Raw genomic sequence first — 26,581 nt, forward strand, 5'->3', positions numbered from 1 at the left:
ACACCATGAGAAATAACTTAAGCATTGCAGTCAGAGAGACTGGATGCAAATTACAGCTCTACCACTTAGCAGCCCTGCAACTGTAGGCAAACCAGACATCCTCACTCAGGCACCCATGTCCTCACCTCTAAAGAGGATTGACAATGCCTACACCGCTGGGACATGAGAGGATTAAATGGTAACAAATCACTCTGTGTGGCACATAGTAGGGAGGGAACAAGCTGAATCTGCCTCCTGCTCACCCAGCTAGTTTCAAGTAGACCAACTCCTTCACTTTTGATGCTACCTCAGGAAAGTGGAAAACAGCATTCTGTTCCCTAAAAGCCTAATCATTCCCAAGGATCCTGGGGATGTTTTCTCTCTGTTTATCTATCTGTTTATCTCTCCCTTGGAAGTTGTGTTTCTTCCTGCATTAATTTACCTTGTGTTTTGCCATGTTGTCTGAGACAAAGCATCATTTCCCGGAGGTCTTATATGGGATGGTTTCTGGGAGTGACATTTTCCTTCAGGCAGTATATATTGGAAAGCAATAAGTAGTAATTCTTCAACAATGGGCCCCAGACGTGCAAGAGCACACACACACACACAACATCTATACACCAGAACCTAGACGCTTAAACGTACTTGCAGGTCCACCCAACACAGACACACGTTTGCATTGGGTTGTACATAGACACTAGGACTCTCTGTGTCTTCACTGATTCATGTCAAGTCTGACAACACCTGTACAAACAAGCTACAGAACACCATTTGGTACCTTTTGGTGACTTAAGTGTCGACACTGCCCAGTCACCATCAGAACTTCCTACAAAATAACAATGGAGAGATGCTGATCTGTTTCTTGCTTCGGTTTCGCTGTGTCTTCACATCCAGGTGCTGCTGGCGACCCCAGCTGGAACCTCCAAGGGGGACAGTCCTCAGGGGACATGGGGAATAGGGCGAAGGACCAAATGTGCAAGTGAAGTGATGTGGGCATCTCTTTCGGCAAGGCCTTGAAGCAGTTTCAAGACAAAGCCCACAGAGGATCATAAGAAGCCCCCTGCAAAAGTCTAGATATTTCCAGTAGCATGAAGGGAGAGAGAATTCTTAGACAGTGAGTAGCTCTAAATCTCAACCCGCTAAGAAACAGAGAAAAATCTGTTTAGATGAGGTGTCTTTGGTTAATGACAACACGGTGTTGATAAGGGATACATTTTGATCCTGTTTTGCAGTAATCCCCCTTCTGTAAAGGGGGTATGGTGGATTATTAGCATCAAATTCCAGGTAGGGGCAAATCCTGCTGACTGCAGCTGTGTTTGAAAAATATTGTTGAATGAATGAATGAATGAATGAATTTAAGTTTCTCCAAGGAGTCACTTTTCCTAAGGTATGGAAATTCCCTTAAAAGCTATGCTGGTGAACTGAGAATTCCATAATGCCCAGAATTTTTATTATAAATCAATTTCTCCGAATTGAATTCCATTTCAGAGGTTCCGAATGAGCGCTGGGGAACTCTCACAGTATTAGCAGAACTCCAGAGGACCTCTTTCATAAAGTAAAAGATGGCTTTGGCTACACACCCTGTGCCTGTCCTTGGTAGGCTTTCCCTGTTAGATTGGGTTTTACTCAAAGCGGGGCAAACCTGCCCACGTATCTTTGCAGCAGCCTTGGCCCATTGGCTACAGGTCTGACCAATCAGTGTGCACCACCTGCTTCTCTTTCTTAGGAATCTACCAGGGAAGACCAAGTTCTCAACATGTCTCTGAAGTTCCCAGAGACACATCAGATTGTCAGCTGAGAGGAGACCAGGGAACAGTCTGTGATTTGAATGATTACAGAGCACAAATCTGTCCCCATTTAAATAGTTCCGGTTGGCCTCACAGGCGTTCCAAAGGACACTCAAACTGCCACGTTCCCCCTGTGGATCTGAACTCTACACCCTCATCACTCACAACAGAGGGGACATTGGAGTGACAGGAGAAGACTAACAAGCTAAAATTAAGTGGAACCAGCCCGGGATGACTTCCTGTTTATTTTTCCTCTGAGCCGGGGTTATTGACACCTGGAAACAGTTACTTGGCCCCAGTGGTCCACTGGGGGTGGACACAAGCCTGGCCAAGCCACTGAGTCACTGGGCTCAAGGAAGCCCTATCACCCCCAGTCAAAGCCATCACTGTTTGCATTGAAGACAGGAACCGTGCTGTGGTCACCTCTGTCCCCATTACCCAAGACAGGGCATGGCTCCGACAAATTTTGTTTCATTAATCCATTATTAATAAGGACACTTACTCAGAGGGCACATAGGCTATCAAAACATATAGGTATGATTTCACTATGCTCTTGGCACTACTGGACATTAGATAAGTATTTTGGATGTGAAAAATTAAGTTTTTATTAAAAAGGGATGGACCTAAGGCATTGAGAAGAGGAGGACATGATGGAACTTTCTGGGAGATGAAAATATTTTTTATCTTTACTGGGATGTTGGTTACCCTAGTGTATGTATATTTTAATAATCACACTATTATAAAATTATGGTCTGCGTATTTAATTATGTGTAACTTATACTTCAACTATATAATGTACATTAAATATATTTCAATTATACAATACTCAGCATCACAGGGCAACTTTTGCCTTCAAACAATGAAAACAATTAACACTTTACTAATTCTTACCCTACAAAAGGAGGAGAATGGGTCTTCTCAGCCTTTTTTTTTTTTTTTTTGGCTGGTTATATTCTTCTGTTGCCAGAAATTGCTCTCTGAATGACAGCGTCATTTTGTGGAAAGAACATAGGATTCTGCATCGGGAAATCTTAAGTATGACTCTTATCTCTGTCATCTACAAAAGTGTGACTTTGGGAAAATCAGTTAACTATATGGAGCCTCACTTTCCCCATATGTAAAACATTGGAACAACACAGAGGTATACTGTTTGGGTGTTCAACGATATTAGCTCCCTTTCTGCCATAATTTTAGACAAAAATAAACTAACAGAAGTCATTTCATAGGTGAGGCCTGTATGCATCATTTAGGGTTTTCACACCAAAAAAAAATTAAAAAGGAATTTTCATGTGTCTAAATGCATTGTTACTGTGGCTTACGAAGTGCTGTTGGAAAATGTAACACGGTTCCAGCAAACATAGTCCATCGTCTGTCAAACAGCAACAGAGAAAATATTTTCCTATTAAAATTTTGAATTCAAAACAAAGGCACCGCACACAGCAGTCTATCAATCATGCTGGTACATCCTGTCTCTCTCACTAGGCAACCAAAGTTGCACTGGAGCATCTAAAGGACACGTGGTTGGGAACCTTTGGTTGGCGAGTATTTAAACCCTCAGGCATCTAGAGGAGAAGCTGGACTTGAGGCCAATGGGAGATAAATGCCAATATGGGGGCGATCTTCTGTTGGCAAAATCCATCAGGAATTGCAGAAAAGTGGGGGCCTTTTCTAGTTCCGGAGGCAGGATTCACCCCTCTCTGAACTATCAGGTGATGCTTAGGGATATTTTGACAAACACATCCGTCTTGTAAGAACTGGTGGCTCAGGTCAGAGAACTTGGGTGCTTACCTACATTTTTAGGCCCCATTTTGGCTCAGTCTATCATCAGACACACCTCTTGACTTCCAATCTGGGGAAAATATTTCTAAAATGCTTTAACCCACATTTCTGCCTTAGCAAAAGGGTTACTTAAGTATGGATAGAATCCTTCTTTGATAGACCGTAGCCCTTCACCTGGGTGTGGGTTTTCGTTGTCCAGAAGAAAGATGGGGGAAGCAAAGAGGTTTGCGCTGCCTCTTTACTGGTCCTCTGAAAAGTCATCTGCTGTTGGCTTACTTGCTTGTTTGTTTTATGAAATTCCCAAAGTGAGTTAGCTTTCAGGCCCGTCTTTCCCATCCAACTAGATCTATCTACTTCCTTCAAAGTGCAATCTGGGCAATTGTATGTTAATCAAGGCACGAGTGTATCTTGGAGATTCAGGGGAAAATATGAGCAACAAACAAATATGTGGCAGAATTTACTGAGGACTGACTCTGGATCAGGTCAAGCACTTCCTGTGCCCTTTATCATTAAAATTTTCCAACTAACCATTAGCTGTACATTTTTAATCTCCATTTTACAGATGGAGAAACTGAGACCTGAGGAGATTAAATAATTTCTTCAATTACTTGATAAATGTCTGAACTAGATCTTAAACTCAGTCCTGACCAGTTGCAGAGGACACGTTGCAGATGACTTTCTGCCATCTTGTTCATCACCTCCTGCTCCTGACTTGATATGGGATTACATGGTATTATTCACCAGTTTTACAAAAATATAGTGGGATCACTAATCACATGGGATCACTCCCCACATGGCATTAGATGCCATGGATACATTGATGAATGGGGCAGTCTTTGGTTCATGCCTCAATGAAACCTATAAAAAAAAAAGGGGGGTGTCGGATTGAATGTTTGTGGAATGAATGAATGAATAAATGAGTGAGTGAATGAATGAGTGAATGAATGAATATATGATAAGCCAATTCCATCTCTCATTCTTGTATAGAGTCCAATGAGTCCAATGATGTTTAGTCTCTGACATTTCCCTAACATGTGGTAATCTTTCCTGATAACTGGGCAGTGAGTGAATCCCTTGGGAAAAGAGATGTGTCAGTAGTCACATGTTATATAAAAGCAAAGGTTCTAATTCCTGAATTACAGAGAGAAAAGAGCTTCCTTCAAACACAAGTGAGTGTGTTTTCAACATGCAAACCAAAAATAAATAAATAAAAGGAATAACCAACAGTTACTACCCTCTTCTCTCCCTGAGTTGGAAGTGAATGAATGGGACAATTTAATGGCCCACAGATATTGTAATAACTAGAATGAGTGGAATTGTTTAAGTTTCTAATTTTAAAATTAGCACGGTGCTTTGAGACTGTATAATTCAGCCTCCTCGTTTTTCAAATGCAGAAACTTGGGTCAAAGGGTTTCAGGGACCACCTAACCCACTTGATGTTCTGGATATTAAAGCCACCAGGAGAAATTTATTTTTCAGCAGTATTTTTAAACTTGGCAGTTTACCCTAAAATCTGTCCAAGTCTCCTCATATTTACTGAATTGACATTTTTATAAAGTAAGTCTGGTTATCAGAGGTTGCTGAGCTTTTAACAGCAAAGCATTTTTTTAAACAACTTCTCTCCTGGGTATTAATGATTTCAATAATGAAATGTATCCCATCATTCATACCATGGTCACATTATGACTTAATAAAGAATGCTTGAAATAACGTTTGTTATGGGATTTGCATGTCATTTGTATAGGCAGACGCTGGACTCCTGGGTAATCACTGAGTCAGGCAGTTCCTCAGTCAGCTCCTCAGTGGACCTCCACTCACTAGAGATTCCCAAAACTGTCTGTGACTCACATAAAGACTGTGAACCCCCACAATAGTCAGGGAAGAAGCAAGAGGGCACATTAATCATATCCAGGATTAAGGAGTGTCCCCCAAGTGAGATCCTTCACATGTTTTAGAGGATATAGAGGTGTGGCTCTCTTCCTACTAAGCTATTCTTTGATTCATGTCAAATACAAGCTCATTCATTCATTCAACAAACATTTTAGGAGTTCTTCCTTTGAGAAAGAAAGGTTATTTGAAGAGTGTCAAATAAATTGTCATACTGCAGATTTAATTCCAAATGCACTGCAGACATTTGCTCTGCACGATGCATAAATCCTGAACTCTGAAATGAAGAAATTCTGTGGTAATATGTATCCATTATTTGCCCAAAGAGTGACTGGATTTTGAGGGGGGATGAGGCGCTGGGCCTAAGTTGAACAAATGAGTTATTTAGGGTAATGTGACCAGTTCCAAAAGATAAAGCATCTGGACTGATTTTTTGTCTACCAAGAGAAGAATCAAACATAAGAGCGGACACAATTTATGACTTAAATGCAAGACTCAGAACGGGAGGCAGGCTGTCAAATAGAGTATGAGCTTCTGCAGTTACATTAGCACAGATGCCCTGACTCTTGCTCTCCTAGGCAACAGCCCTCCACCCTTCCTAGTGATATGTGAGTCTATTTGAACATGCTTAAGATGCATGTGCTGTGCAAACACACAATATGGAATAGAGGAATCTGTGATGTGGATGAGGGTTCAATTGGGTGTAGAAATTAAACATGAAGCATAGGGGACTGGTATGTAAGGGTTTACAAAGCACAGCCTGCAGTTCTTGGTATTACAAATTTGGCCCAACCCTTCTTTGCATGGTTCCATCTGGAAGTCCTGGGAGATCGGGGAACAAGAATTCCTAAAGAAAGAGTTCTGGTTCAAACACTTACTAAGCTCCTAGTAGGTGCCTGGCTCTCTTCTGGGTACCAATTTGGTTGTTTTGTGACTCTAATGTTTGTAGACCATGGCAACCACAAGCATCATAGACACGTGACAGTGTCTGTGCTTGGGTTTCCGGTATGAGTTCTATAATGGAATTAGGATATTTCACACTGGAATTGATGGGCAAGTATCTCCCATTCCATCTCTAAAGAGGGCCTTGGCAGTGGGAGAAGAAAAGGGGATGAAAAGCTGATAATACCTTCACCCTCAACCCCTGGTGTCTGTGTCCATTGGTTAGGCTGATATGCATGCATACAAGTCCTTTGGTTGATCTCTCCCTCTTACCCCCACCATCCCCTACCTTCCCTCTGAGGTTTGATGGTCTGATTGAGTGGGGGGAGGGAGGAGACAACTAGGGGATAAGGACACATATGTAATACCTTAATCAATAAAGAAAAAAAAAAGAAGCTTATAATAAAAGAAAGCACTTGGTCCATGGGTCGTCTATTTGCCCAAAGTCTGACTTCACCATGGCTATTGCTGTCACCCAATAGGACACTGTCATGAGTACATTCTTGAAGATCCTAGGTCACTGTAACACTCCCTCATGTCCCAGTTGGGGAATGGACCAAAGGGCTGTGGGAGGGTAGTGACAGGAACATAAGCTCCAGAGTAATAAAAACACAGGTTCAAGTCTCAGCTCTGTCGCTCACCGCTGCTTGATTTGGGGCAAGTTCAATTAGCCTCCTTGAGTCTTGGTTTCCTAATCATAAAATTGAGACAATAACTGGGCCTTCCTCTTTAGCTCACTGTGAGAAAATGAGACAGGGTCAAAGGCTCAGTGCAATGTCTCGCACTTGATAAAAACTCAGATGGGAACGTTATGCTCACCCACTTTTCAGAGATAGAATGACTGTGTGTAGATGAGTGCTGCCTATTAAAGGGCAAGGCATTCGGGGGCTCCATGTTCTAGATTATATGTTAGATCCCCTGAGGCAGATTGTAGATGCAGAAGGGGCTGAGGTGTCAGTGGGACCTGAGGAACATACAGATCCTCCTCCCCAGGTAACAGCCCCAACATGTGTTGCCCACCCATCCTGCCCCACACAGCCAGGACAGACTTGACCTAGGTCAGACAGAAAGCAGCTGAAGGGTCTGATCGTTAGTGAACTATATCCCAGGTAGAGAAATCCAGAATATATAGGTAGGTAGAATGATGGATGGATAGATAGATAGATAGATAGATAGATAGATAGATAGATAGAGACAGGACAAAGAGAAGAGAGAGATTTTGGGATATAGATAAATGAAGAAAGGGAGAAATTAGAAGAAGGGGAAAAGGAGTTGAAAAAAGTTGGAGAGAGATAGAAAGATATGGATGGAACAGCAAAGTAGAGAAGAAAGAGGAGAGGAGAAACGGAACAGCACTTACCGACGGCCTTCAAGGAGGCATATTTGTTGAGCTCTTTGCCAGGAGGCTGCTGTTCATAGGGGTTGGAAATCTGGCCCAGGCTAGGGTACGAATGCGGATGGCCCATCTGCTGCAGCAAAGGGGAGGTGGGCACTGCGTTGTTCATCTGGCTAGAGTCTGGAAATGGAGAGACAGAGGAAGATGGTCAGCAGCAGTGCAAGTCCTTCTGCCAACCCCCACCATCTTGCCGTATTCATCGAGACCAAAACTCCTGACCCTTTGGGGACATGAGAGAACAAAAAAGGACGTTCGGGCACATCAGGAACCACAGAGCACAGTCTTCACTGGAGAGCAGGTGAGGACAGATGGATAAAGGCAAAGGACTCACTCAGAAGGTCTCCACGTCCACCATAAATTAGCACAAGGTCCTATCATTGTAAGGGCTGTTTTTTAATTTATTGATTTGACAGAGAGAGAGGTTCAGGGTGAAGAGAGAGACAGGGGGGCATCAATTTGTTGTTCCACTTACTTATGCATTGATTGGTTGTTTCTTGTATGTGCCCTCACTGGAGATCGAACCCACAACCTTGGCATATCAGTACAACACTCTAAACAACTGAGCTACTGTGCTAGGACTTATAGGGGTTACTTTTATTATCAAAACAATCTATGAATAAGAAGATGATCAACTCAGTAATAGTCAAGAAGATGCAAGTCTAAACAACAATAAGAACCCAATCCTTTGCCAAGAGAAGGGCAAACATTGAAAAGATTGAAAGCCACCAATACTGGCCAAGAAGCTGGAAACTGGGCAGTCTCATCAACTGATGGTGGATGTGTGATTTGCGAAAAGGAATCTGGGAGTGGGTGCTGAATTTAAAATGCATGTGCATGTTGATCAAATAATTCCACTTCTTTCAACTGAGCCTTCAGAAATATAAGCACCAGGATGTAAGGATATTCATTGAGAGATGTTCGTTGCGCTGTTGTTTATAAAGTGAAAACACACATACTCATAGTGAAACTATCTGAACTCCTATCAATATGGAAATGCTTTCTTTAATTTTAACATTCATTTAATTTACTTTATTCTTTTGAGCATATTCATTCTCTTATTCCTATTCACTATTTAAATTTAATTATGAGGTAATTGATAAATAGCAAATATACCTGCACATATATGCAAGTTATTCACCCATCAGCCAACTTAGGTACTACCGTGTTTCCCTGAAAATAAGACATCCTCCGAAAATAAGACCTAGTGCATGGAAAGATAAGACATCCCCTGAAAATAAGACCTAGCGCAACTTTGGGAGAAAAAATTAATATAAGACACTGTCTTATTTTCGAGGAAACAGGGTAGAACATAATCCATGCTTACAAAATTCTTAAATACATTATTGTTCATCCAAATAATGTATGTGATATATATATACATATGATGGAATATCATTCATCCACTAGAAAATAATAAGTTAAAAATCAGCCATGTCAAACTGAATAGTTTCCTATGGTTTTATATTGTTAAGAGGAAAAAGAAAAGAAAAGAATATAGCTTTTTATTTTATTTTATTGCTGGCTGGTTTGATTCAGTGGTTGAGCATCGACCTATATGAACTAGGAGGTCATGGTCCGATTCCCAGTTAGGGCACATGCCCAGGTTGTGGGCTCAACCCCAGAGTGAGGTGTGTAGGAGGCAGCTGATTAGCAATTCTCTCTTATCATTGATGTTTCTCTCTATCCTTCTCCCTTCCTCTTTGAAATCAATAAAATGTATTTTTTTAAAAGAACATCGCATTTTTGTTGAATAAAAGAAAATCTATGCATATTTTTGTGTGCTATGGTTTGCAAAGAAAAAATATGTCAAGACACACAAACTGAATAGTGGTTACTTATGTGAAATCAGATTCATGGGGCGATTCAAAAGGTTTCTCTGAGGCAATGTTCTCTGAGTTGAAATTTGGAGATCTAGATGTTAGTCAAGCTAGGGAAGTAGAAGGTGTTGGGGAGGGCGTTCCAGGCAGAGGAAGCAGCACGGATGAAAGTCCTGAGTTGGAGGGAACAGTACATTCTCAGAAACTGAAAGAATGCTCAGTGGCCACTAGCCAGGCCTGCTGCAGAGCAGGGTGAGAGGGAACTGGGATCAGGTGTGGCTGAGAGACTGGCAGGACCCATTAGACCTTGTTAAGCGTTTCCTCCTCACCCTGAGAGCAATGAGATAGATGAACAAGAGGCAAGAGTCAAATGGGAGACAGGAGTCTAGGTGACATAATTATGGCCTCATTTCAGGCAGGAAATACAGGTTCTCTCCAACTTCAAGAAGCACATGTGCAGATCCAGACAAACATGGCAGGGCTGCTGGCGGCTCCCTGAAAATTCCCAGACATGCACCCATTTCCCAGCTGCTCTGTCAGCCGCTAACAGCTCACAGCTGCTTCAAGTATCTGGAAAATTGCTCTCTAAGCTGACCAGAGCCACCACCCAAGTGCTAGTGTGCTTAATGTACCCCACCCTCACCACCTGGGGTGGCCAGCGACCAATGTCCAGCTGACATTAAGATCCAAAGACCAGCCTTGGTCTCAGGTGGGGATGAATTATGGAGCAATAGATAACACAGAGCTCACAGGGGTTGGGACAAGTTTATGTGTGTCTCCTTTATCTTCAACATTTTGTTTTCCTCACAGCCTTAAAGGTGTGTGTGTGTGTGTGCGTGTGTGTGTGTGTGTGTGTGTGTGTGGTGTGTGTGTGTGTGTGTGTGTGTGTGTGTGTGTGTTACCTGACAGGCACTCTCTCAAGTCTCATGCCCTGTTACCCCTCTAAAATGCTGCTTCTAGACAATTTATCCCATGACATGCATGGAAGAGCTGGGCTTTAGAAACCAATAAACCCAAATGGAAAGAGGCAGGGATTTCACAGCTGAGACACAGAGATAAGGAGAGCATTTTTTATCACTGCACATGCACAGGCCATCACACAAGCCCAACTGTCTAATGGAAATGTCATCAAACATAAGCCAAGTGCCCAGCCTCTGGCCAGCATCTGAAGAGGCAGCCCTATCTTTCTCCATGATAGCTTTCTGGCTAGGATCAAGTAGTGCAGGAGAAGCTTAAGATTCATGAATTAATGGTGGAAAAGATATTGCATAAGATATAACTTTCACTGGACCCTAGACCCCAAGGTCCTTTGACATTTTCCTCTCCAGAGCAACCTGCTGGGGAGGTCTGTCTGCTTGCCATGGTCATATCTGTTCAGAGCTGTTTTGTGCCCAAATGTTGGTCCAGTTGGAAGTGGCTTACTGTAAGTTCTCATTCTGTGCTTTTCCTCATGACTTATTTTTCTAGTGGACAGCTTTGTTTACTCGAGTTACCACTTCCTCTGGCACTTCCCCATTCTATTTGAGTCTCTGGATGAGCTGCCAATCATGGTAACTGCCTTAGTTGGGTTTCCTCAGAAAAAGTCACTGAGACAAGGACCCAAGTGCAAAAAGCATAAAGAGGAGATGATCTCAGGAAATACTGGTAAAGTGGAGGAGGAGTGAAACAGGGAAGAGAAAGAAGCAGATAGAGAGTGCAATGCTAAGCAAGAAGCATCTGTGATGAAGTGGATTTTAATTCCACTCTAGAATTCTGGTATGTTGGTGCAGAGTGCATGTCTCAGAATCCTGTCACCCCAGGAGAAGGGAACACCTTAGTATCTATACATTCACTCCCACTAGTCGTTGGTTGAGGACCAGGAGACAGTTATTCCTCAGCACTTGCAATGTGCCCTGCTCATTGGCAGAGTGAGCTGTAGTGGCCAGAGAAACTCTTACTCAGAGATGTCAGAGCTGGCAGTTGAAAATCAGGCCAGTACCTCACCTTTTTGGCCACAGAAGTGAGCACATGACCCAAATCAGACCAATCACAACACGTTCTTCTTCTCAGAGTGATTAGGCCAGAAAGTGAGTGTGTGATCTAGGCTGGACCAATCAGAGTTCTTCCCTGAGTTTTTCTATTTGGAACCTTTGGTGTCAAGGCATGAAGTCAAGTGAGTAAGAATCTATCACATGGATGAAAGCATTTTTCATTGTGAAGAAATAAAGGACAATGGGCGAGAAGCAGAGGAGAGAGGGAAGCTCCTTTCTAAATATGCTAGTATGCTTTGAGATTACTTCTGACCAGTGTGATTGTTATCTGGAATTGACCAAAGGGGAGGCTGACCATGGGGCTCTAATGATTGTGTCAGATATAAAAGGCAATACCCTGGTTCATTGGGTTTTCTAGAGAGTTCCATAGATATTTCAAACAGCAAATTGCCTTAGTAGTGCATACAGAATTCTCAAGGACATTCATAAGTTAATTAACTAATATCTTAATGGAAGTCCCCTACCCTCCCATTTCCCCCCTGGAAATAGATTCCAAACATTAGTCTGTCTAGTTACAGAGTTGACCTCCTCATCCCATCAGCCAATGGAGCCCTTCCTCACATCCCTTTGCTCCCTCAATCCCAGATCCCACCCATTAGGTGCAAATCCTATTTCCAGGCAGGTGAGGGAAAATGCTAAGCACTTCATTAAAGAAAATAGAAATCTGTATAGATGTTCCTCACCACTTGGGGTAGCCTTTTATATTATTAAACAGAATATTTAATATTCCATTATAAAGTATTTGCTTTGGGATGACTTTCCCAAGCCCTGAACTACCTCAAGGGTGCAAGTAGTTAATGTAAGTGGGTATGATGGAGAGGGCTCACCAAAATGATCCCTCACAAAGGAAAAAAGGAGACTGCCCCAAAGTTTCTGCTTTCATATTCAGAACCACAGGAAGCAAATTTCTAGTGGTTTTAGATCATCATTTTATGCTAGCTTCCAGGCATTGAATACTCAGAAATATTGGAACTAGTCTCAGGCCAGCAATCAAGAATTATTAAACAGACATTTGTGACTGGGTTTTTTTAAAATGTTATTTCATTTTACTAAACAGGACCTCACAACTCAGTTTCTCTGTGAATTTTCCACAAATACTAGTTTATCCAGCTAGACGGGGGAAGCAAAAGTGTTGATGGAGAGAAAACCCAGTTGGCATCCAAGAAAATAGAACAATAAGGTGAGGGAAGAGTGGATAAGATCAGGATTATAATCTGAAAATCTTACCATGGCCAATTGAGAGAAGGAATATAGATAGATAGATAGATAGATAGATAGATAGATAGATAGATAGATCTGAATATGTAGAATATAGATATTGATATGTTTGAATAGATGTATGTAGAGATATATAAAATGCCTTTTGCATAAGTCATGACCATAAAGGGAATTCGGTAAGACCAACGTGTCTTGTTCTTAGCAGATCAACGTGTCTTGTTCTTAGCAGGATCATTTCTCTTCTAGACACACCTCACCTGTGTAGAAAGGTACTTCCTACCCAAAGCCACAAGAAGACTTTCCCTGCTTCATTGTAATCTTGCAACTCATTCTGAAGCTTAGATATAATTAATAAGACTTTGATGTCCTGTGATGCTGCATTCCGTCAAGACCCTCAGTCAGCAAACAAAAGGTTGAGAGCATCCTTATGCTCTCCTTCCTAGGAGAAAAGAGGGGCCTCATGTGTTTGACCAACATTTTTTTCAAATAAAGTTAAGATTCAGTCACTCTAATTTGAAGCATCTGGCAGATTTACATCAAGGTAACCACTGTGTAAGTGTCATTATTACATGGTATATCTTAGTCACCAAACAGATAAATGAAATGAATGCCATTCAGATAAGATCAGTTAAGGTAAAAATGCTCAGTTAAAGCTCAGGGATGGTGCTCCAGGTTTCTCAGTCCAGGAGACCACAACTATCAGAAACTAGACCAACCTGGATCTTCTGGTAGGAAAGGTTATAATCTGCACATCCTGCCTTTGCCAATTGAGAGGAGGAATATAAAGATAGATAGATAGATAGATAGATAGATAGATAGATAAATAGATAGATAGATAGATGATAGATAGATAGAGATAGATAGATGATAGATAGATAGATATTGATAGATAGATGGATAGATAGATAGATGATAGACAGAACGTCTTTCAAGGCATATCACAAGGAAGAATAGCACAGAAAGGTACAAGATGGTGAAATATTATTTTGTGGAGCATTTATTATGTGCCAGTCACTGGATAAAGAACTTCTTTGTATCTATAATTTTTTTCTGTTTTATTTCTTCATTTATTTGTTTGTTTGGTTTTGGTTTTCAGATACCACACATAAATAAAACCATATGGTATTTTTTTTCTCTGTCTAGCTTATTTCATTTAGCATGATCCCCTCTAGGTCCATCCATGTTGTTGCAAATGAAAAGATTTCATTCATTTTCATTGCTGAGTAATATCCCATTGGATATGTCAACCAAATGTCATTGGTGCCAATTCAATGCCAACAGGAACCTCCAATTAATGGTGCAGTTAAGACAGAAACTTTATTCATTGCAAAAGAGCTTAATTATAAAATAGATGCACTTTGAGGTGGCCCCAGACCAGGCCCCTCTCTGGCTAGACAGCTCTGCTCTTCTCCTCAATGGTCTGCTCTGCTCCATGCAGGTCTGCTTTGTGCTGAACTGGTCTGTTCTGCTTTACTCTGGTGAGACATCTTTGGTGTTTCAGCTAAGCCAGGGAGACATAGTCATCAGTCACCACTGGAAAGGTAAAGTGAGCTCCCAGAGCCAGAGGGGAGCTGGCTTACATGAACACAAGTCCCCACCCTTGGATCATGATTGGACCAGCCTCATGCAAATGAGGACTCCAAATCCTCACAGTTTGATTGGTCCAAAAGTCACTGTACTAGTTGATCAAACAGAGTCATTCTGATTGGTAGCAACTGCACAGCTCTGATTGCATGAGGAAAGCCTCAGTCCTATTGGTTGATAGGGTTCCAGGGACCCTTTTATAAGTGCAGGCTCAGATGGCAGACAGGGAGTTCAGCACAGGCTACTCCTAGAAGAGCAATTTGCATGAGTGGTCCTTGTGCAGAAATAGCTGCTAGATTCTGTTTTGCGTGTTTTTGTTTTGTTTTGCTTGCTTATTTGTTTGTTTGTTTTAATTTGAGCCCAGTTAGCCACTAGGAGCTCTTCTTAGTAGGTGTCTTTTTTCCCTCAGGGTTCACATATTTATGTACCACATCTCCTTTATCCACTTGTCTGTCAATGTGCACTTGGTTTGCTTCCATATCTTGTAAACACTAGTAATGCTCTAATTAACATAGATACTCATATATCTTTTCAAATTGGTGTTTTTAATTTCTTCAGATAAATACCCAGAAATGAGATTGCTGGGTTTTATGGTAAGTTCTAGCTTAAATGTTTTGAAGAACCTGCTTAATGGTTGCAAGATTTGGGGGTGGAGCAGAGAAATGGGTGAAAAAGAAGAGATAAAAATGTACAAATTGCCAAATATAAATGGGAAGGAAGGTGGCCAGTCATGGGGATATAAAGTACAGCATAGAGAATATAGTCAATAATATTGTAATAATTCTGTATGGATCACTTTGTAAGTTTTATAAATGCCTAAGCACTGTGTTGTACACCTGAAATTAATAAAATACTAGTGGCCAAGTGAACAGATCCATGCACATTGAAAAGAAATTAATCAGAAGAAATATTTTAATATTGCTATTTTCTCTTTCTCTATAATAGAAGCATCAACCAAATTCATGATTGACAATGATAGATTGAAATACATACATGCGATTGGTTCCAGCAAAAGCTTTATATGTATCATGTGTGAATCAACTTAGCCTTTTATATATTTATATACTTATATAAATATATAAAATAAACTAGCTTAATTAGACCTGCTTTCTGATGTAGCTAAACTTTTTCCAGCCCAGTGAAGCACCTCAACTTCTCTTTCAGGTAATTGTTAGCAACACAGCAGTAAATATCAACATGAAGCAGATTATTATTGTAGATCACACAGAGAGAACAAAGGGTAAAATATTTAACTGCAGCGTTGTTTGACTATGTCCTGCACAGTGAGAAAACCAGAGGTTATTTTCAAGGTCCACCATTTATTACTTCTTTTCAGTCGGGTCAAGTTTCTAAACTTTCTAAATCTCCATTTTCTGGCTAATGAAAAGAAAATAGGATTCCACCAAGTCTTCTATCTACTTACTCCAGGATTTCTATGAGGATCAAATGAGATGAGGCATGGGAAAATGCTTCACAGACATTTGGTTGCAGTGTGAAATGTTTCCACCTGGCAATAAGCAAGTCATGTTCCTGGGCTGAAGAAACTGCAAGGAAACTAGTCGTCACTAGGGAGAGGAAGCCAAGTGATGCTACCTGACGTCATTACCTGGCATCTACAGCCACCATTTCTGGGCTTGATTGGGTTGTAGGCTGCACATTTTGCTCTATGGGGTCTTGGGAGCCTTGCCTGTGATTTGGTGGGCTGTTGCTCCTGGGTGGTGGTGGGGCCTGTGTCCCACTTGGGAGAAGCTGAATGTTGCTTTGTGGGCACCAGGTTGGTGGTGCCAGTGCGTGTCATGGCAACTCCTGCAGTAAGTGTCTGTCCCCTGGTGGTCAGTGCACATTATAGTGACTGGTCAGATGGTCAGACGCTTAGCATATTAGCCTTTTATATATATATATATATATATACATAGCATGTCAACTATAATTGAAAAAAAATTAATTTAAAAATAATTTTTAAAAAGAACTTTTATGCACTATTTCCTTTAATCCTTATATTAACTCTATGGGGTAGTGATAAGGAACAATATATTTTGGGGGGATAAATGTTTAATTTAGATAAATTAAAATGGTTATAATACTGCTATGAACTAATCAAAGTTCAAATCAAGTCATGGAAACCTTGAATTGATTCCCCATATAAAACTAAAACTGCTTATACATTATTAAAATAGCTCCACTAAAGCAAAGGAGATGGACATTTCCTAAAGGTTGACATAACAAACAGTGCATGCTCTATAAAGTCAGAAATACCCTAATGTGTTCTGGTTTGGAAATAAAAAAAGGGAACGCATCTGGCTGGTGTCGGTAAGAGAGCTGATGAGAGGTGTAGCAAATTGAACTGTCACTAAAAACAACTCAACAGCAGGCCATTATGAACATGAGCCCATCACAGTCAGAATCTTCAGCTGTGACCAAGGAGACCAGCAGGGGCACTGAGAGCCATCTACCCCCAATGGGCTTGGCCACCAGGGAAGAGTGCCCAGTCTTCAGCTTTGACATTTTGGGCACATTCCTAAGTGCCAGGCCCATCTCTTCCCTTAAGACCACACCACAGCCATCCCCTAATCTGGGTTCACTCTTCTTTTGATTCATTTCTTCCTACCAACCTTTTTGCCTGATTTATAAGGAGGCCTTTTAAGTAAACAGTATGCCAGATGGTACAGAATAAAAGAAAATACAATCTAAGAAGCAGTGTTTTGGGTAATTTAGGAAAGCAGCAGTATTGACTGCCAGAGGGAAAAGGTCAAAGTATTAAAAACCAAAACCAAACTCGGCACTACCATCGACCTTCCTCTCAGAGATGTGGCACACGAGTCTTGATTACAGATAGCTACACACAAGTCCCAGGTTAGGTAAGTTAAGACAATTTACAAAGAAAAATCCAGAATTAATACTAAAGAATAGGCTTCGCAGGCTCTTCTTAAGCCAATGAATCTGATAAACTTAGAACAAAGGCTTTCGAGATGACCTCGTTGTGCCTGGAGATAGGGCACTCTCCCAGGCTGTGTGAGGAGGGTATTCACTATTCTGAGAGTACAGTAGGAACACCTCTACCAAAATGAGTAGGGGGAAAAGATAGAACTATATATCTGCTCAGGGATGATGCTAGCAGGACAAGCTTGAGATGAGAACAGATGATAAGCTAAAAAACAGAACAGACTCCTCCATGGATAGCTATCCAATGCAAAAGAAACACACTTACAACGAAGAGTTAAGGTGTTCTCAAAGTATCTGCCTATGTATACAAACTAGAAACTAAAAAAGGACAAGCTACATCACCTTCAAATATAGCTCATATAAATTAGCTCTCAAAAAAAAGAAAAATCTTCCAGGTACAGATATACTGCCTATGGTACAGTATATACAAATTTATACTGCCTATGGTACAGTATATACAAATATAGCAGTATAACTCAATTTATTGCTAGAATGTTATTTGGTTGTTACAAAATCCATCAGGAGATATTATATATATATATATATATATATATATATATATATATATATATATATGATGAAAGACAATTAGAAGAGTAATCTTCAAATTGCCTAAAGTACCAGGCTAATTTTATATACTATATTTTAACCTTTCCAAGAAAGTGAAATAGCTCAGTTGGGGGGGGGGGGGGATGTTTTTAAGGAGAGAGAAACATAAGCCACAATGAGATAAGCAGACACATTCATGGGAAAAGATTCCATCTTGCTTTTACTCAATTTTGATATCTCTAGAAAAAAAATCAAAGTTAGCCAACACCAAGCTGAATAACATATAAAGAAAAAACAAACTTAAGATTTGCTAAATATGCTAGTCTTAGCTCTAGGAATGACTATCATCCATCTTTGTCAGCATCAAACTCTCTCAAACTCTCTGGTGCTGGCATAGCAAAAGCTAAGGAGTTCCAAATTACTGGGAGGTCAGCTTCCCATCCATGTTCTGGCCAGTCTTATGGAATAAATACTGAAGTTCTCGGATGCTAGAAACTCGTAGTAAGGAGATAGGTTTAGCAGGGCAGCTTTTTCAACATGATCTCCCAAAGACTGTGAAAATGTTGGCAATGATGATGGCTTTGAAACTCTGTACTTGCTCTTTATTGGAGACCTGTTGCTCTCAGCTTGTGGGTTAGAGTACTGACCAGCTGTAGTTTAAGGCTTAGCTTACACACCCGAGAATCTGAGCTAGCTTCCCTCTTGATGCTTTGTGTTTTTTCTGTATCTGGTCACCTGATGCAAACACTCTTTTTTTTCCTTAAGGAGAGTTTCTTGCTTTTCTACCTTGCCCATAGCAACCGGATCTCTTTCTGCCAAGTTGACTCTGGGTAAAATTACTGACTGCCTCATTCATCCCCTCAAGTTTAAGATCATTCTGTCTCTGGTACCCCGCCTAGGGACTGTTCACCTCCTCTAAAGAGTTGCGAAGGTACAGGACATCCTGTTTCAATTTCTCACTGTGGGTTTTGTTGTCGAGTTCTGATGGAGCTAAAGGCAATGGAAAAATCTTGTTGCTTCCCCTGGTCTCTGCCAAGGAGTGCTGATTCATATCACTCTGTGGTAACTCCGTGGCTTCTTGTGTCCGTCCACAGTTTTCTGTGTTGTCTCCAGAGCAGGAGGGACACTGTTTACGGTATTGCCAATGGAAGCTACGTTCTTCTGAAGACCCACCACAGTGGCAAGCAGGCTAATTAAATCTGCCGCTGACTTAACATTGACTTTGAGGGGGTTTGCTGCAGAATTCAACAGAGAAATCTGCTTATTCATGGCTTTGATGTTTCTCCAGACTGTCTTCAAGCCCAGCTCTCAAATTCAATCTTCTTTAGATGTTTTTTGTTTATTGAATAATTCATTAAGTTTGAGAATTTCTTGGAATGAACTTTTCCGAGTAGATTCCATTGTTCTAAATTTTTCCTTGTGGGCACCCAGATCCTCCTTCAGAGCAGTGGGCAGCCACAGCAAGCCAACGCAGGCAGCTAGGATGGCAAAAGCACAAAGCGGAGGACAAATTTTACTGCATCGTAAACTGGCCCTTGACAAATCAAGAGTGATTTGCAACTACCCGAATTCCTCCTCTTCCTCCTCTTCCTTCTCCTCCTCCTCCTCCTCCTCCTCCTTCTTCTCCTCCTCATCCTCCTCCTGCTCAGAGCTGGATTCAGTATCTGAGGCAGAGGCTCAGCGTGAAGCAGGCAGTGGCCTGAGCCTTCCTTGGGATTCTTTCTGACTGTCCCCAGGCAAGCCAATCAATGTATCGAGCTCATTGCTTTTTCATTCTCTTGTGTAGGATGAGTGGAGCACCCACTCCGGAGATGTCAGGTTTGTTTGCACCTGGTGCCCAATTCTCTCCCTACCTTGGAGCTGCCTCCTAGGGTGAGGGATCCTGGGCCAAAGCCCCCAGGACACTCCCACCCAGGGGTTGAAATTGACCAGATGTTGTGGGAGCTGGGTATTAGAGACCAGAGGCCAATAGCACTCATGGATGGGGGAAGTCACATACATGTGGCCAGGGAGCTGGTGATCCGAATGAACAAGGTGCTAGGCATGAAGGGTCAGTTAAAAGCCTGTTAAGGGGACAACTTTTGTCTCTCAAAGGGGCTGAAAAGCTGAGTCAAGAATGAGCAACCCTCAGCCCTGATAAGTAGGTAATATTTCTAAGGGTGCTCCAGAAGAGGGGGAAGGAGACACAAATGGTTGTGTGTCCTTCTGAGGCTGGATTTCCAATGGAAAGGGAAAAGAAACCTGTTATTGGATGGAGGAGATGGAGAGGTGCAGAAGGAGACAGTGGGAATGCGCCAGCCCCTCCCTAACTGGACAGGTGGCAGCAGGAGGAAGCTCCCAGTTGCTACAACCCAGACACAGCCTGGGCCCCAAGAAAATGCTCATGTCCAGGGTGCTCACTGTCCCCCAGCCTCTGTCCTGAGTTTGAAGGAAGCCTAAGACCAGGAAGACCCAGGGCCTAGCTCTGCTTGGAGAGCTCGGCCTGAAGAGTCAGTCCAGCATCCGGGAGACCCAGCCCTGCTGTCAGGGTTTGGGGGGGTTCAGCACAGAGGGGCAAAGGCAGCTCAGCCCACCTGAAGGGCTCCTGCCCAGAGGGCTAGGTGTTCTGGCACCAGGGGACTCTGGGTAACTCACATGTGCCTTTTCCACTCAGGCCACTCTGGGGGCAGCAGAGGTGGCCATGGGCTCCTGCCTCTGGCCAGTAAGGAATAATATCTTTTTTTAAATACACTTTTTATTGTAAAAACAGTTTTAGATTTTCAGAAATACAGCAAAGATAGTATAGAGAGCTCTCTCGTATCCCAGAGCCCCCTGTTACTGATATCGTCTATTGGTATAATTAATGCAGAAATATTGCTCACTAAAGCCCTGGTCCATTCAAGTTCACTTGGTTTTTACTACTGTCCTTTTTCTGTTCCAGCATCTCATCCTGGTACCACATTCAACTTAGTCGTCACGTTTCCTTAGGTTCCTCTGGGCTGTGCGTTTCTCAGACCTTCCTTGTTTGAGCAGTACTGGTCAGGTATTTTTAGAATGGCCCTCAACTAAAATTTGTATGATGTTTTTCTCATGATTAAACCTGTATTATGGATTTGTGGGGGAGGAAAACCATAGAAATAAAGGGACATTCTTGTCATAACATATCAGAGATAGGTACTATGGTGACTTATCACTATTGGCATGAACTCAAACCAGCTGGCCAGTGTTTACCAAGTTTTTCCACTGAAGTTACTGTTTCCCTCTTTTTCACATCATACTCCTTGGAGGGAAGTCACTATAACCAGCCCACATGTAAGGATGGAGTATCTGTATCAATTATTTGAATTCGTCTTCCTCTCCATTTACTTGTTTATTCAATCATTTATTTATATCAATTTGGACTTACGAAGAATGCATTTTATACTTTGGGTTATAATCCAATGCTAATTATTTTGTTTTGTTGCTCAAATCGTTCCAGATTTGGCAATTGTAAACTCTTCTAGGCGGCTCTCATGTCCTCTTGACATACCTACATCACTTTCTTTTTTTTTTTTGAGAACTACTTTATTTTCATGTCCTGCAAAAATGGTTCAGGCTCATCATGTATATTTCCTGCCCAGGAAGCCAAGACAACGTGATGGGGTGATCATGAGAAGAAGAGGGAGATAGGTTTGCATAAGGCCCCTTCTGGGTTCAGATTCCTGGATACGTTCCAGATTATTCCCTTGTCTCTGTCTGGATTGGAAGAATGAGAGCAAATAGGCAGGAGATGTTCTTTCAGAGCCCATTTCACTGGTAAAAGAATAGACCTTCAGAAATCATAACCGAGCTCTGGTTTTCAGTCCTATTTTCCTTTCTATTCGTTCCAAACCCTTTATGACCAGCATCCTTTTTTAAGAGAAACCCTGAAAATTATAGCTTAACACGCCATGTAGATTTTTCTCTGGCCACAAGCAAGCAACAAAATAAATAAATAAAATCAAAATTACCTTGAATTTGTCAGAGGACAACATAACAGGCAAGGCTCTCATCAGCAAAGGTTTATGTAGAGAAAGAATTAAGCCTGTCTTACTGAATCTTGGTGGCAGGGATTTGCAATGAAGAACAAAATGTGCATATATCATTGTAAAACCTTTGGCAGATGAAGCTTTTGTGCTACCCAAGGGCATGCAAAAAAAAAAAAAATTATTCTCACCACTTAAGATGGGAAAATTTTTTAAAAACTGAGGTTGTTAAATAAATTTGTACTTAATGTTCGCTTTTGGCCAGATTTTATGCAGGCTCTGGGGGACGAAGATACATTTCAAATCTCAGGATGTGCTCCAAGGAGAGGACAGTGGTGTAGGTTGGAAGCCAGACCAGAAATACAGCAGGCGAAATGGAAGAGGTTAAAATCATTGTGGCTAATGCTATGAAGCAGCAACGCGCAGAGCTCTATGACAGCACAAAAGAGAGGGTACCAAACCCAGTTTTAGAAAGCCTTCTTCATCCGCACTGTGTGAAAGGGAGACTGTCAAAGACAGTAACAAGAAGAGGACACCATGTTAATTTAGAGAGGCACTGCATGTCTGTTCAAGAAATTACAATTTCTTGGTTTAGCTTCCTTTATTGGAAACAGGACATGTCTAAGGTGGCTAAGGCCATTGGTGGCCCAGCATCACCATTATAAATACACAAGGTGGTCTATGCTCACAGTGGCCCATTTCATCGGATCACGTAATAGTGGGTGGTTGCCCCTTCACTCAGTAGCCCCAGAGGGGCGTGCTTATTCAGTCTCTTCTCTTCCCTGTGTCCTCTTTCTCATAATCCCATCTATTTAATCATTGTTTCTTTTCTCCTCCATCATGCTGAGTCTGCTTTACCCGCTGCACAGTGAGCAGCAGCCAGTCCTCTCATATCATTGTTTCAAGCCCTAATATGTTATAAGGTTTCAAACAAGATACCCAATTTGTTAGAATAAACTCTAAAGTAACAATTAGCCTGTGGAAAAAATACTATTTTTTTTTTCTTCTGCAAACGCTCTCCTTTTTTCCCCTACATCTTTCCAAGGTAACTCTGAGTCATATTACCAGTGTCAGCTTAACATCATGCCCTCCAAGGGACCTTCCTAACCCCACTGTATCCTAAATACACAGGCAGTTTCTGTACTAGTTTGCTAGTGTTGCCATAACTAAATATCTCAGACTGGGCGGGGGGGGGGGGGGGGGGGGGGGGGGGGGTGGGAAGAAAGGCTCAACAACAGAAGTTCATTTTCTCACAGTCCTAAAGTCTGGAAGACCAAACTGAAACTGGTTTTAGCTCAGTAGATAGAGTGTCAGCCTACAGACTGAAAGGTCCAGGGTTAGATTCCAGTCAAGGGCATGTACCTTGTTGCGGGCACATCCCCAGTGGGGGGTGTGCAAGAGGCAGCTGATCGATGATTCTCTCTTATCGATGTTTCTAACTCTCTATCCCTTTCTTTTCCTCTTGTAAAATATCAATAAAATATATTTAAAAAAAAAAAAAGTCTGGAAGACCAAGATCAAGGTATCGGTAGAGTTGGCTCCTTCTGAGAATGGTGAGGGAGAATCTGTGCCAGGCCTCTCGCCTAGCTTTTGGTAGTTTGTTGGTAATCTTTAGAGTCCTTTGGATACATCACCCCCATCTCTGTCTCTTCATCTTCACGTTGTGTTCTTCCTGTGTGCACATCTGTGTCCAAATTCCCTTTTTTAATAAGTCATGTTAGATTAGAGGGCCACCGTACTCCAGTATGACATCATCCGGATTAATTATAGTAGTTCCTCCTTATTCGCGGTACAATTAAGATACCCCAAGGAGAAGCCAGAAAATACTTTCTTGACATGCAAAGGTGAGTACAGTCCAATTAGATACTTAAAGAGAGTGATAGAGAGGCAGACCACATTCACACAACGTTTATTACAGTACTAGAGGCCCTGTACACGAAATTCATGCAAGGGGCTCGGGCCTCCCACAAACCCCCTACTGGGAATGTGCCTGCAACCAAGGTACATGCCCTTGACCTGCTGCCTCAGCTGGCCCTCACAGCCCCTTGCAGCCTTGGCCAGCCCTAGCAGCCCAAGCTTCATCTGGAAGGCATCTGTACGGTCAATCAGCTGTTGTCTAATTAGCATATTAGCTCTTTATTATATAGGATATTGTTGTAATTGTAATTAAGATATTCCAAAGAGAAGCCAGAAAATGCTTTCTTTACATGCAAAGGTGAGTACAGTCCAATTAGATAGCCCCTTATGTGCAGGGATATATTCTAAGACCCCCAGAGGTTGCCTGAGACTGTGTATAGTCCCGAACCTTATGTATATTATGCTTTTCCCTACACATGCATACATATAATAAAGTTAAATTTACAAATTAAGTATAGTAGGAGATTAACAACAACAATTATAAAATAGAACAGTTACAACACTATACTGTAATAAATATTGTGTGAATGTGGTCTGTCTCTCTATCACTCTATTGAAGTATCTAATTAGACTATACTCACCTTTGTATGTAAAGAAAGCATTTTCTGGCTTCTCTTTGATGTATCTGAATTGTCAGCATCACTACTCTTATCCTTTGTGACGGTTATTAAATAGCATAAAGGGGATGTGAACACAAGCACTGCCTATCGTAACAGATGTGATAACCAAGATGGCTGTTCAGTGACTGAAGGTTGGGGAGCAGTGTAGGGAGTGAATACACGGTTCACGTGACAAATGAGACACCCGGAGATTTCATCACTCTACACAGAACAGTTGCAATTTAAAATTATGGACTGTTTATTTCTGGAATTCTCCCCTCCTCATATTTTCACACTGCAGTTGGCCATGGGTAACTGAGACCCCAGAAAGCAAAAACACAGATAAGTGGGCCTATTATATTCCTGCAACGACTTATTCCCAAACAAAGTCCATTCTGAGGTCCTGGGGGGCTAGGACTTCAACATATAAATTTGGGAGGGGACACAATTCAACATGTAACACTCCTTAACTCCCTTCTTCATCCATATGAATACTGCTATTTGTTTTCAATGCCTGTTGTCCCAGACCTCTGAAGTCAGGGAATTTATCCTTCCTATTCCTCCATCCCAGGGCCTAGCCTAGCTCTTGCATGGAAATGAATTCAAAGAGAGGAAAAGATAAGGGAAAAGGACCATTTTTCAGTTACCCGCTATGTGACAAGCAGTCACATAGAAAAATGCATTCCATGTGTTGGCTTAGCAACAGCCATTTTAGTTGCTTTGAAATTTGTTTTTATCTTTTTTGACTGGATACGCGATGGATAAGTGTTCTGTTTATGGACCATTTGATGCCTGGGACAGCAAATAATAACAACAAAAAGCAAAGCAATATAACAAATGAGAAAACTGGGCTCCTCCTGACACTCAGGATGCTACACTGCTCACTTGTGTATCCTCCACGTGAGAACATGGCACTCGTGCCCATGGGTAGAAGATGAAATATGCCTCCATCAAATCTCAGGTAAAGATGATTCTACAGAGGAGTTGGAGGAGCTACAGACAGTCTCACATCAGGGACTGTTGGAGGAATGTTTCAGCATGCACCAAAAAGGCTTTCAGCTCATGCTTCAGTTGAAGATTCACAATGCACAGAGGCATACTACTCTGATTTCCCCATCAACCTATCAGCCTCAAAAAATTTGTCTATTAAATTACTCACTTAATTGAGCTGCAAATCTCTCCCACTTAGCTTGGGAATTCCATTTTTAAGGGCCTGTCACAAAGTGTATAAGTGAACCATTATGATATTCACAGTCATGGACACCCCTCTTCCAGATCTCCTCAAGTTCTGGCAATAGCTTTCTCTGTCACTCAAAATGCCAATTCCTCTTCTTGAGAACGATTTGAGAGGAAAGCAAGGTTATTGAGATAGAATAGATCATTGAGAGACAGAAGACTTGGGTTTAAATCTATCAGCTGTAAGGCTTTAGGCAAATTAATTGACCTTTGGTACTTGTCTTCATTGCATATAAAAAGGGGGGAAATGGAAAAGTAAGTTTCATCAAATGCAGCACACAAGTGAACAAAAGAATTGAAAACAGCATTTCGAAGAGATATTCACATACTCATGGAAGTCCAAGATGCAGAAGTGTCTGTTGATGGAATATTATTCAGCTTCAAAAACAAAGGAAAGTCTGATGGGCACCACAACCTGAACCCTGAGGATATGTGCTAAGTGAAATAAGCCAGTTACAAAAAACTCATACTGTGTGATTCCATTTATATGAGGCACCTAGAGTAATCAAATCTATAGAGACAGAGGTAGAATGATAGGTGTCATGGGCTGGGGAGAGGAGGAATAGGGAGTTAGTGTTTACTGGGTAGAGAGTTTCAGTTTTGCAAGGTGAAAAAGTTCTAGAAATTGGTTTTGCAACAATGTGAAGATATTTAATGCTACAGAACTGTACATTTAGCTGGTGGTTTTATGTTATATATTCTTTATCAGAATTTGAAAACTCCACACATATCAAATGCTTTATCCACATGCCCTTCATTATACCCAAATCCACTCTATAAATTAGGTGCTATTGTGTTCATTTTGCAGATGAACAAACTGAGGCAAAGAGAGGCTTTGAACTACTTATTCAAGATCACAAGCAGCAGAGACAAAGCCCAAAAGCCAGTGCTTTTGTCTCCATCCTATCTGATTATTTATAATAAGTTCAGGATGG

General features: G+C 41.5%; 1 protein-coding gene and 1 pseudogene across 2 annotated transcripts in view; both read right to left on the reverse strand.

The window, feature by feature from the left end:
* Nucleotides 1-26,581, reverse strand: part of SHISA9 (shisa family member 9) — a 280,741-nt gene that overhangs the window by 19,862 nt on the left and 234,298 nt on the right. Inside the window, exons 3-4 of one of the 2 annotated variants that reach the window (XM_036410575.2) lie at nt 7,735-7,890; nt 758-805 (exon numbers count right to left, since the gene is read on the reverse strand). In XM_036410575.2, the coding sequence (XP_036266468.1) occupies nt 758-805; nt 7,735-7,890 (204 nt within the window). The remainder of the gene's footprint in view (nt 1-757; nt 806-7,734; nt 7,891-26,581) is intronic. The other variant, XM_036410576.2, reaches the window with a different exon arrangement.
* LOC118702974 lies at nt 18,169-25,508 on the reverse strand (annotated as a pseudogene).

This window comes from Pipistrellus kuhlii, unplaced genomic scaffold (genome assembly GCF_014108245.1).
Source record: "Pipistrellus kuhlii isolate mPipKuh1 unplaced genomic scaffold, mPipKuh1.p scaffold_m20_p_4, whole genome shotgun sequence".
Classification (NCBI taxonomy): domain Eukaryota; kingdom Metazoa; phylum Chordata; class Mammalia; order Chiroptera; family Vespertilionidae; genus Pipistrellus; species Pipistrellus kuhlii.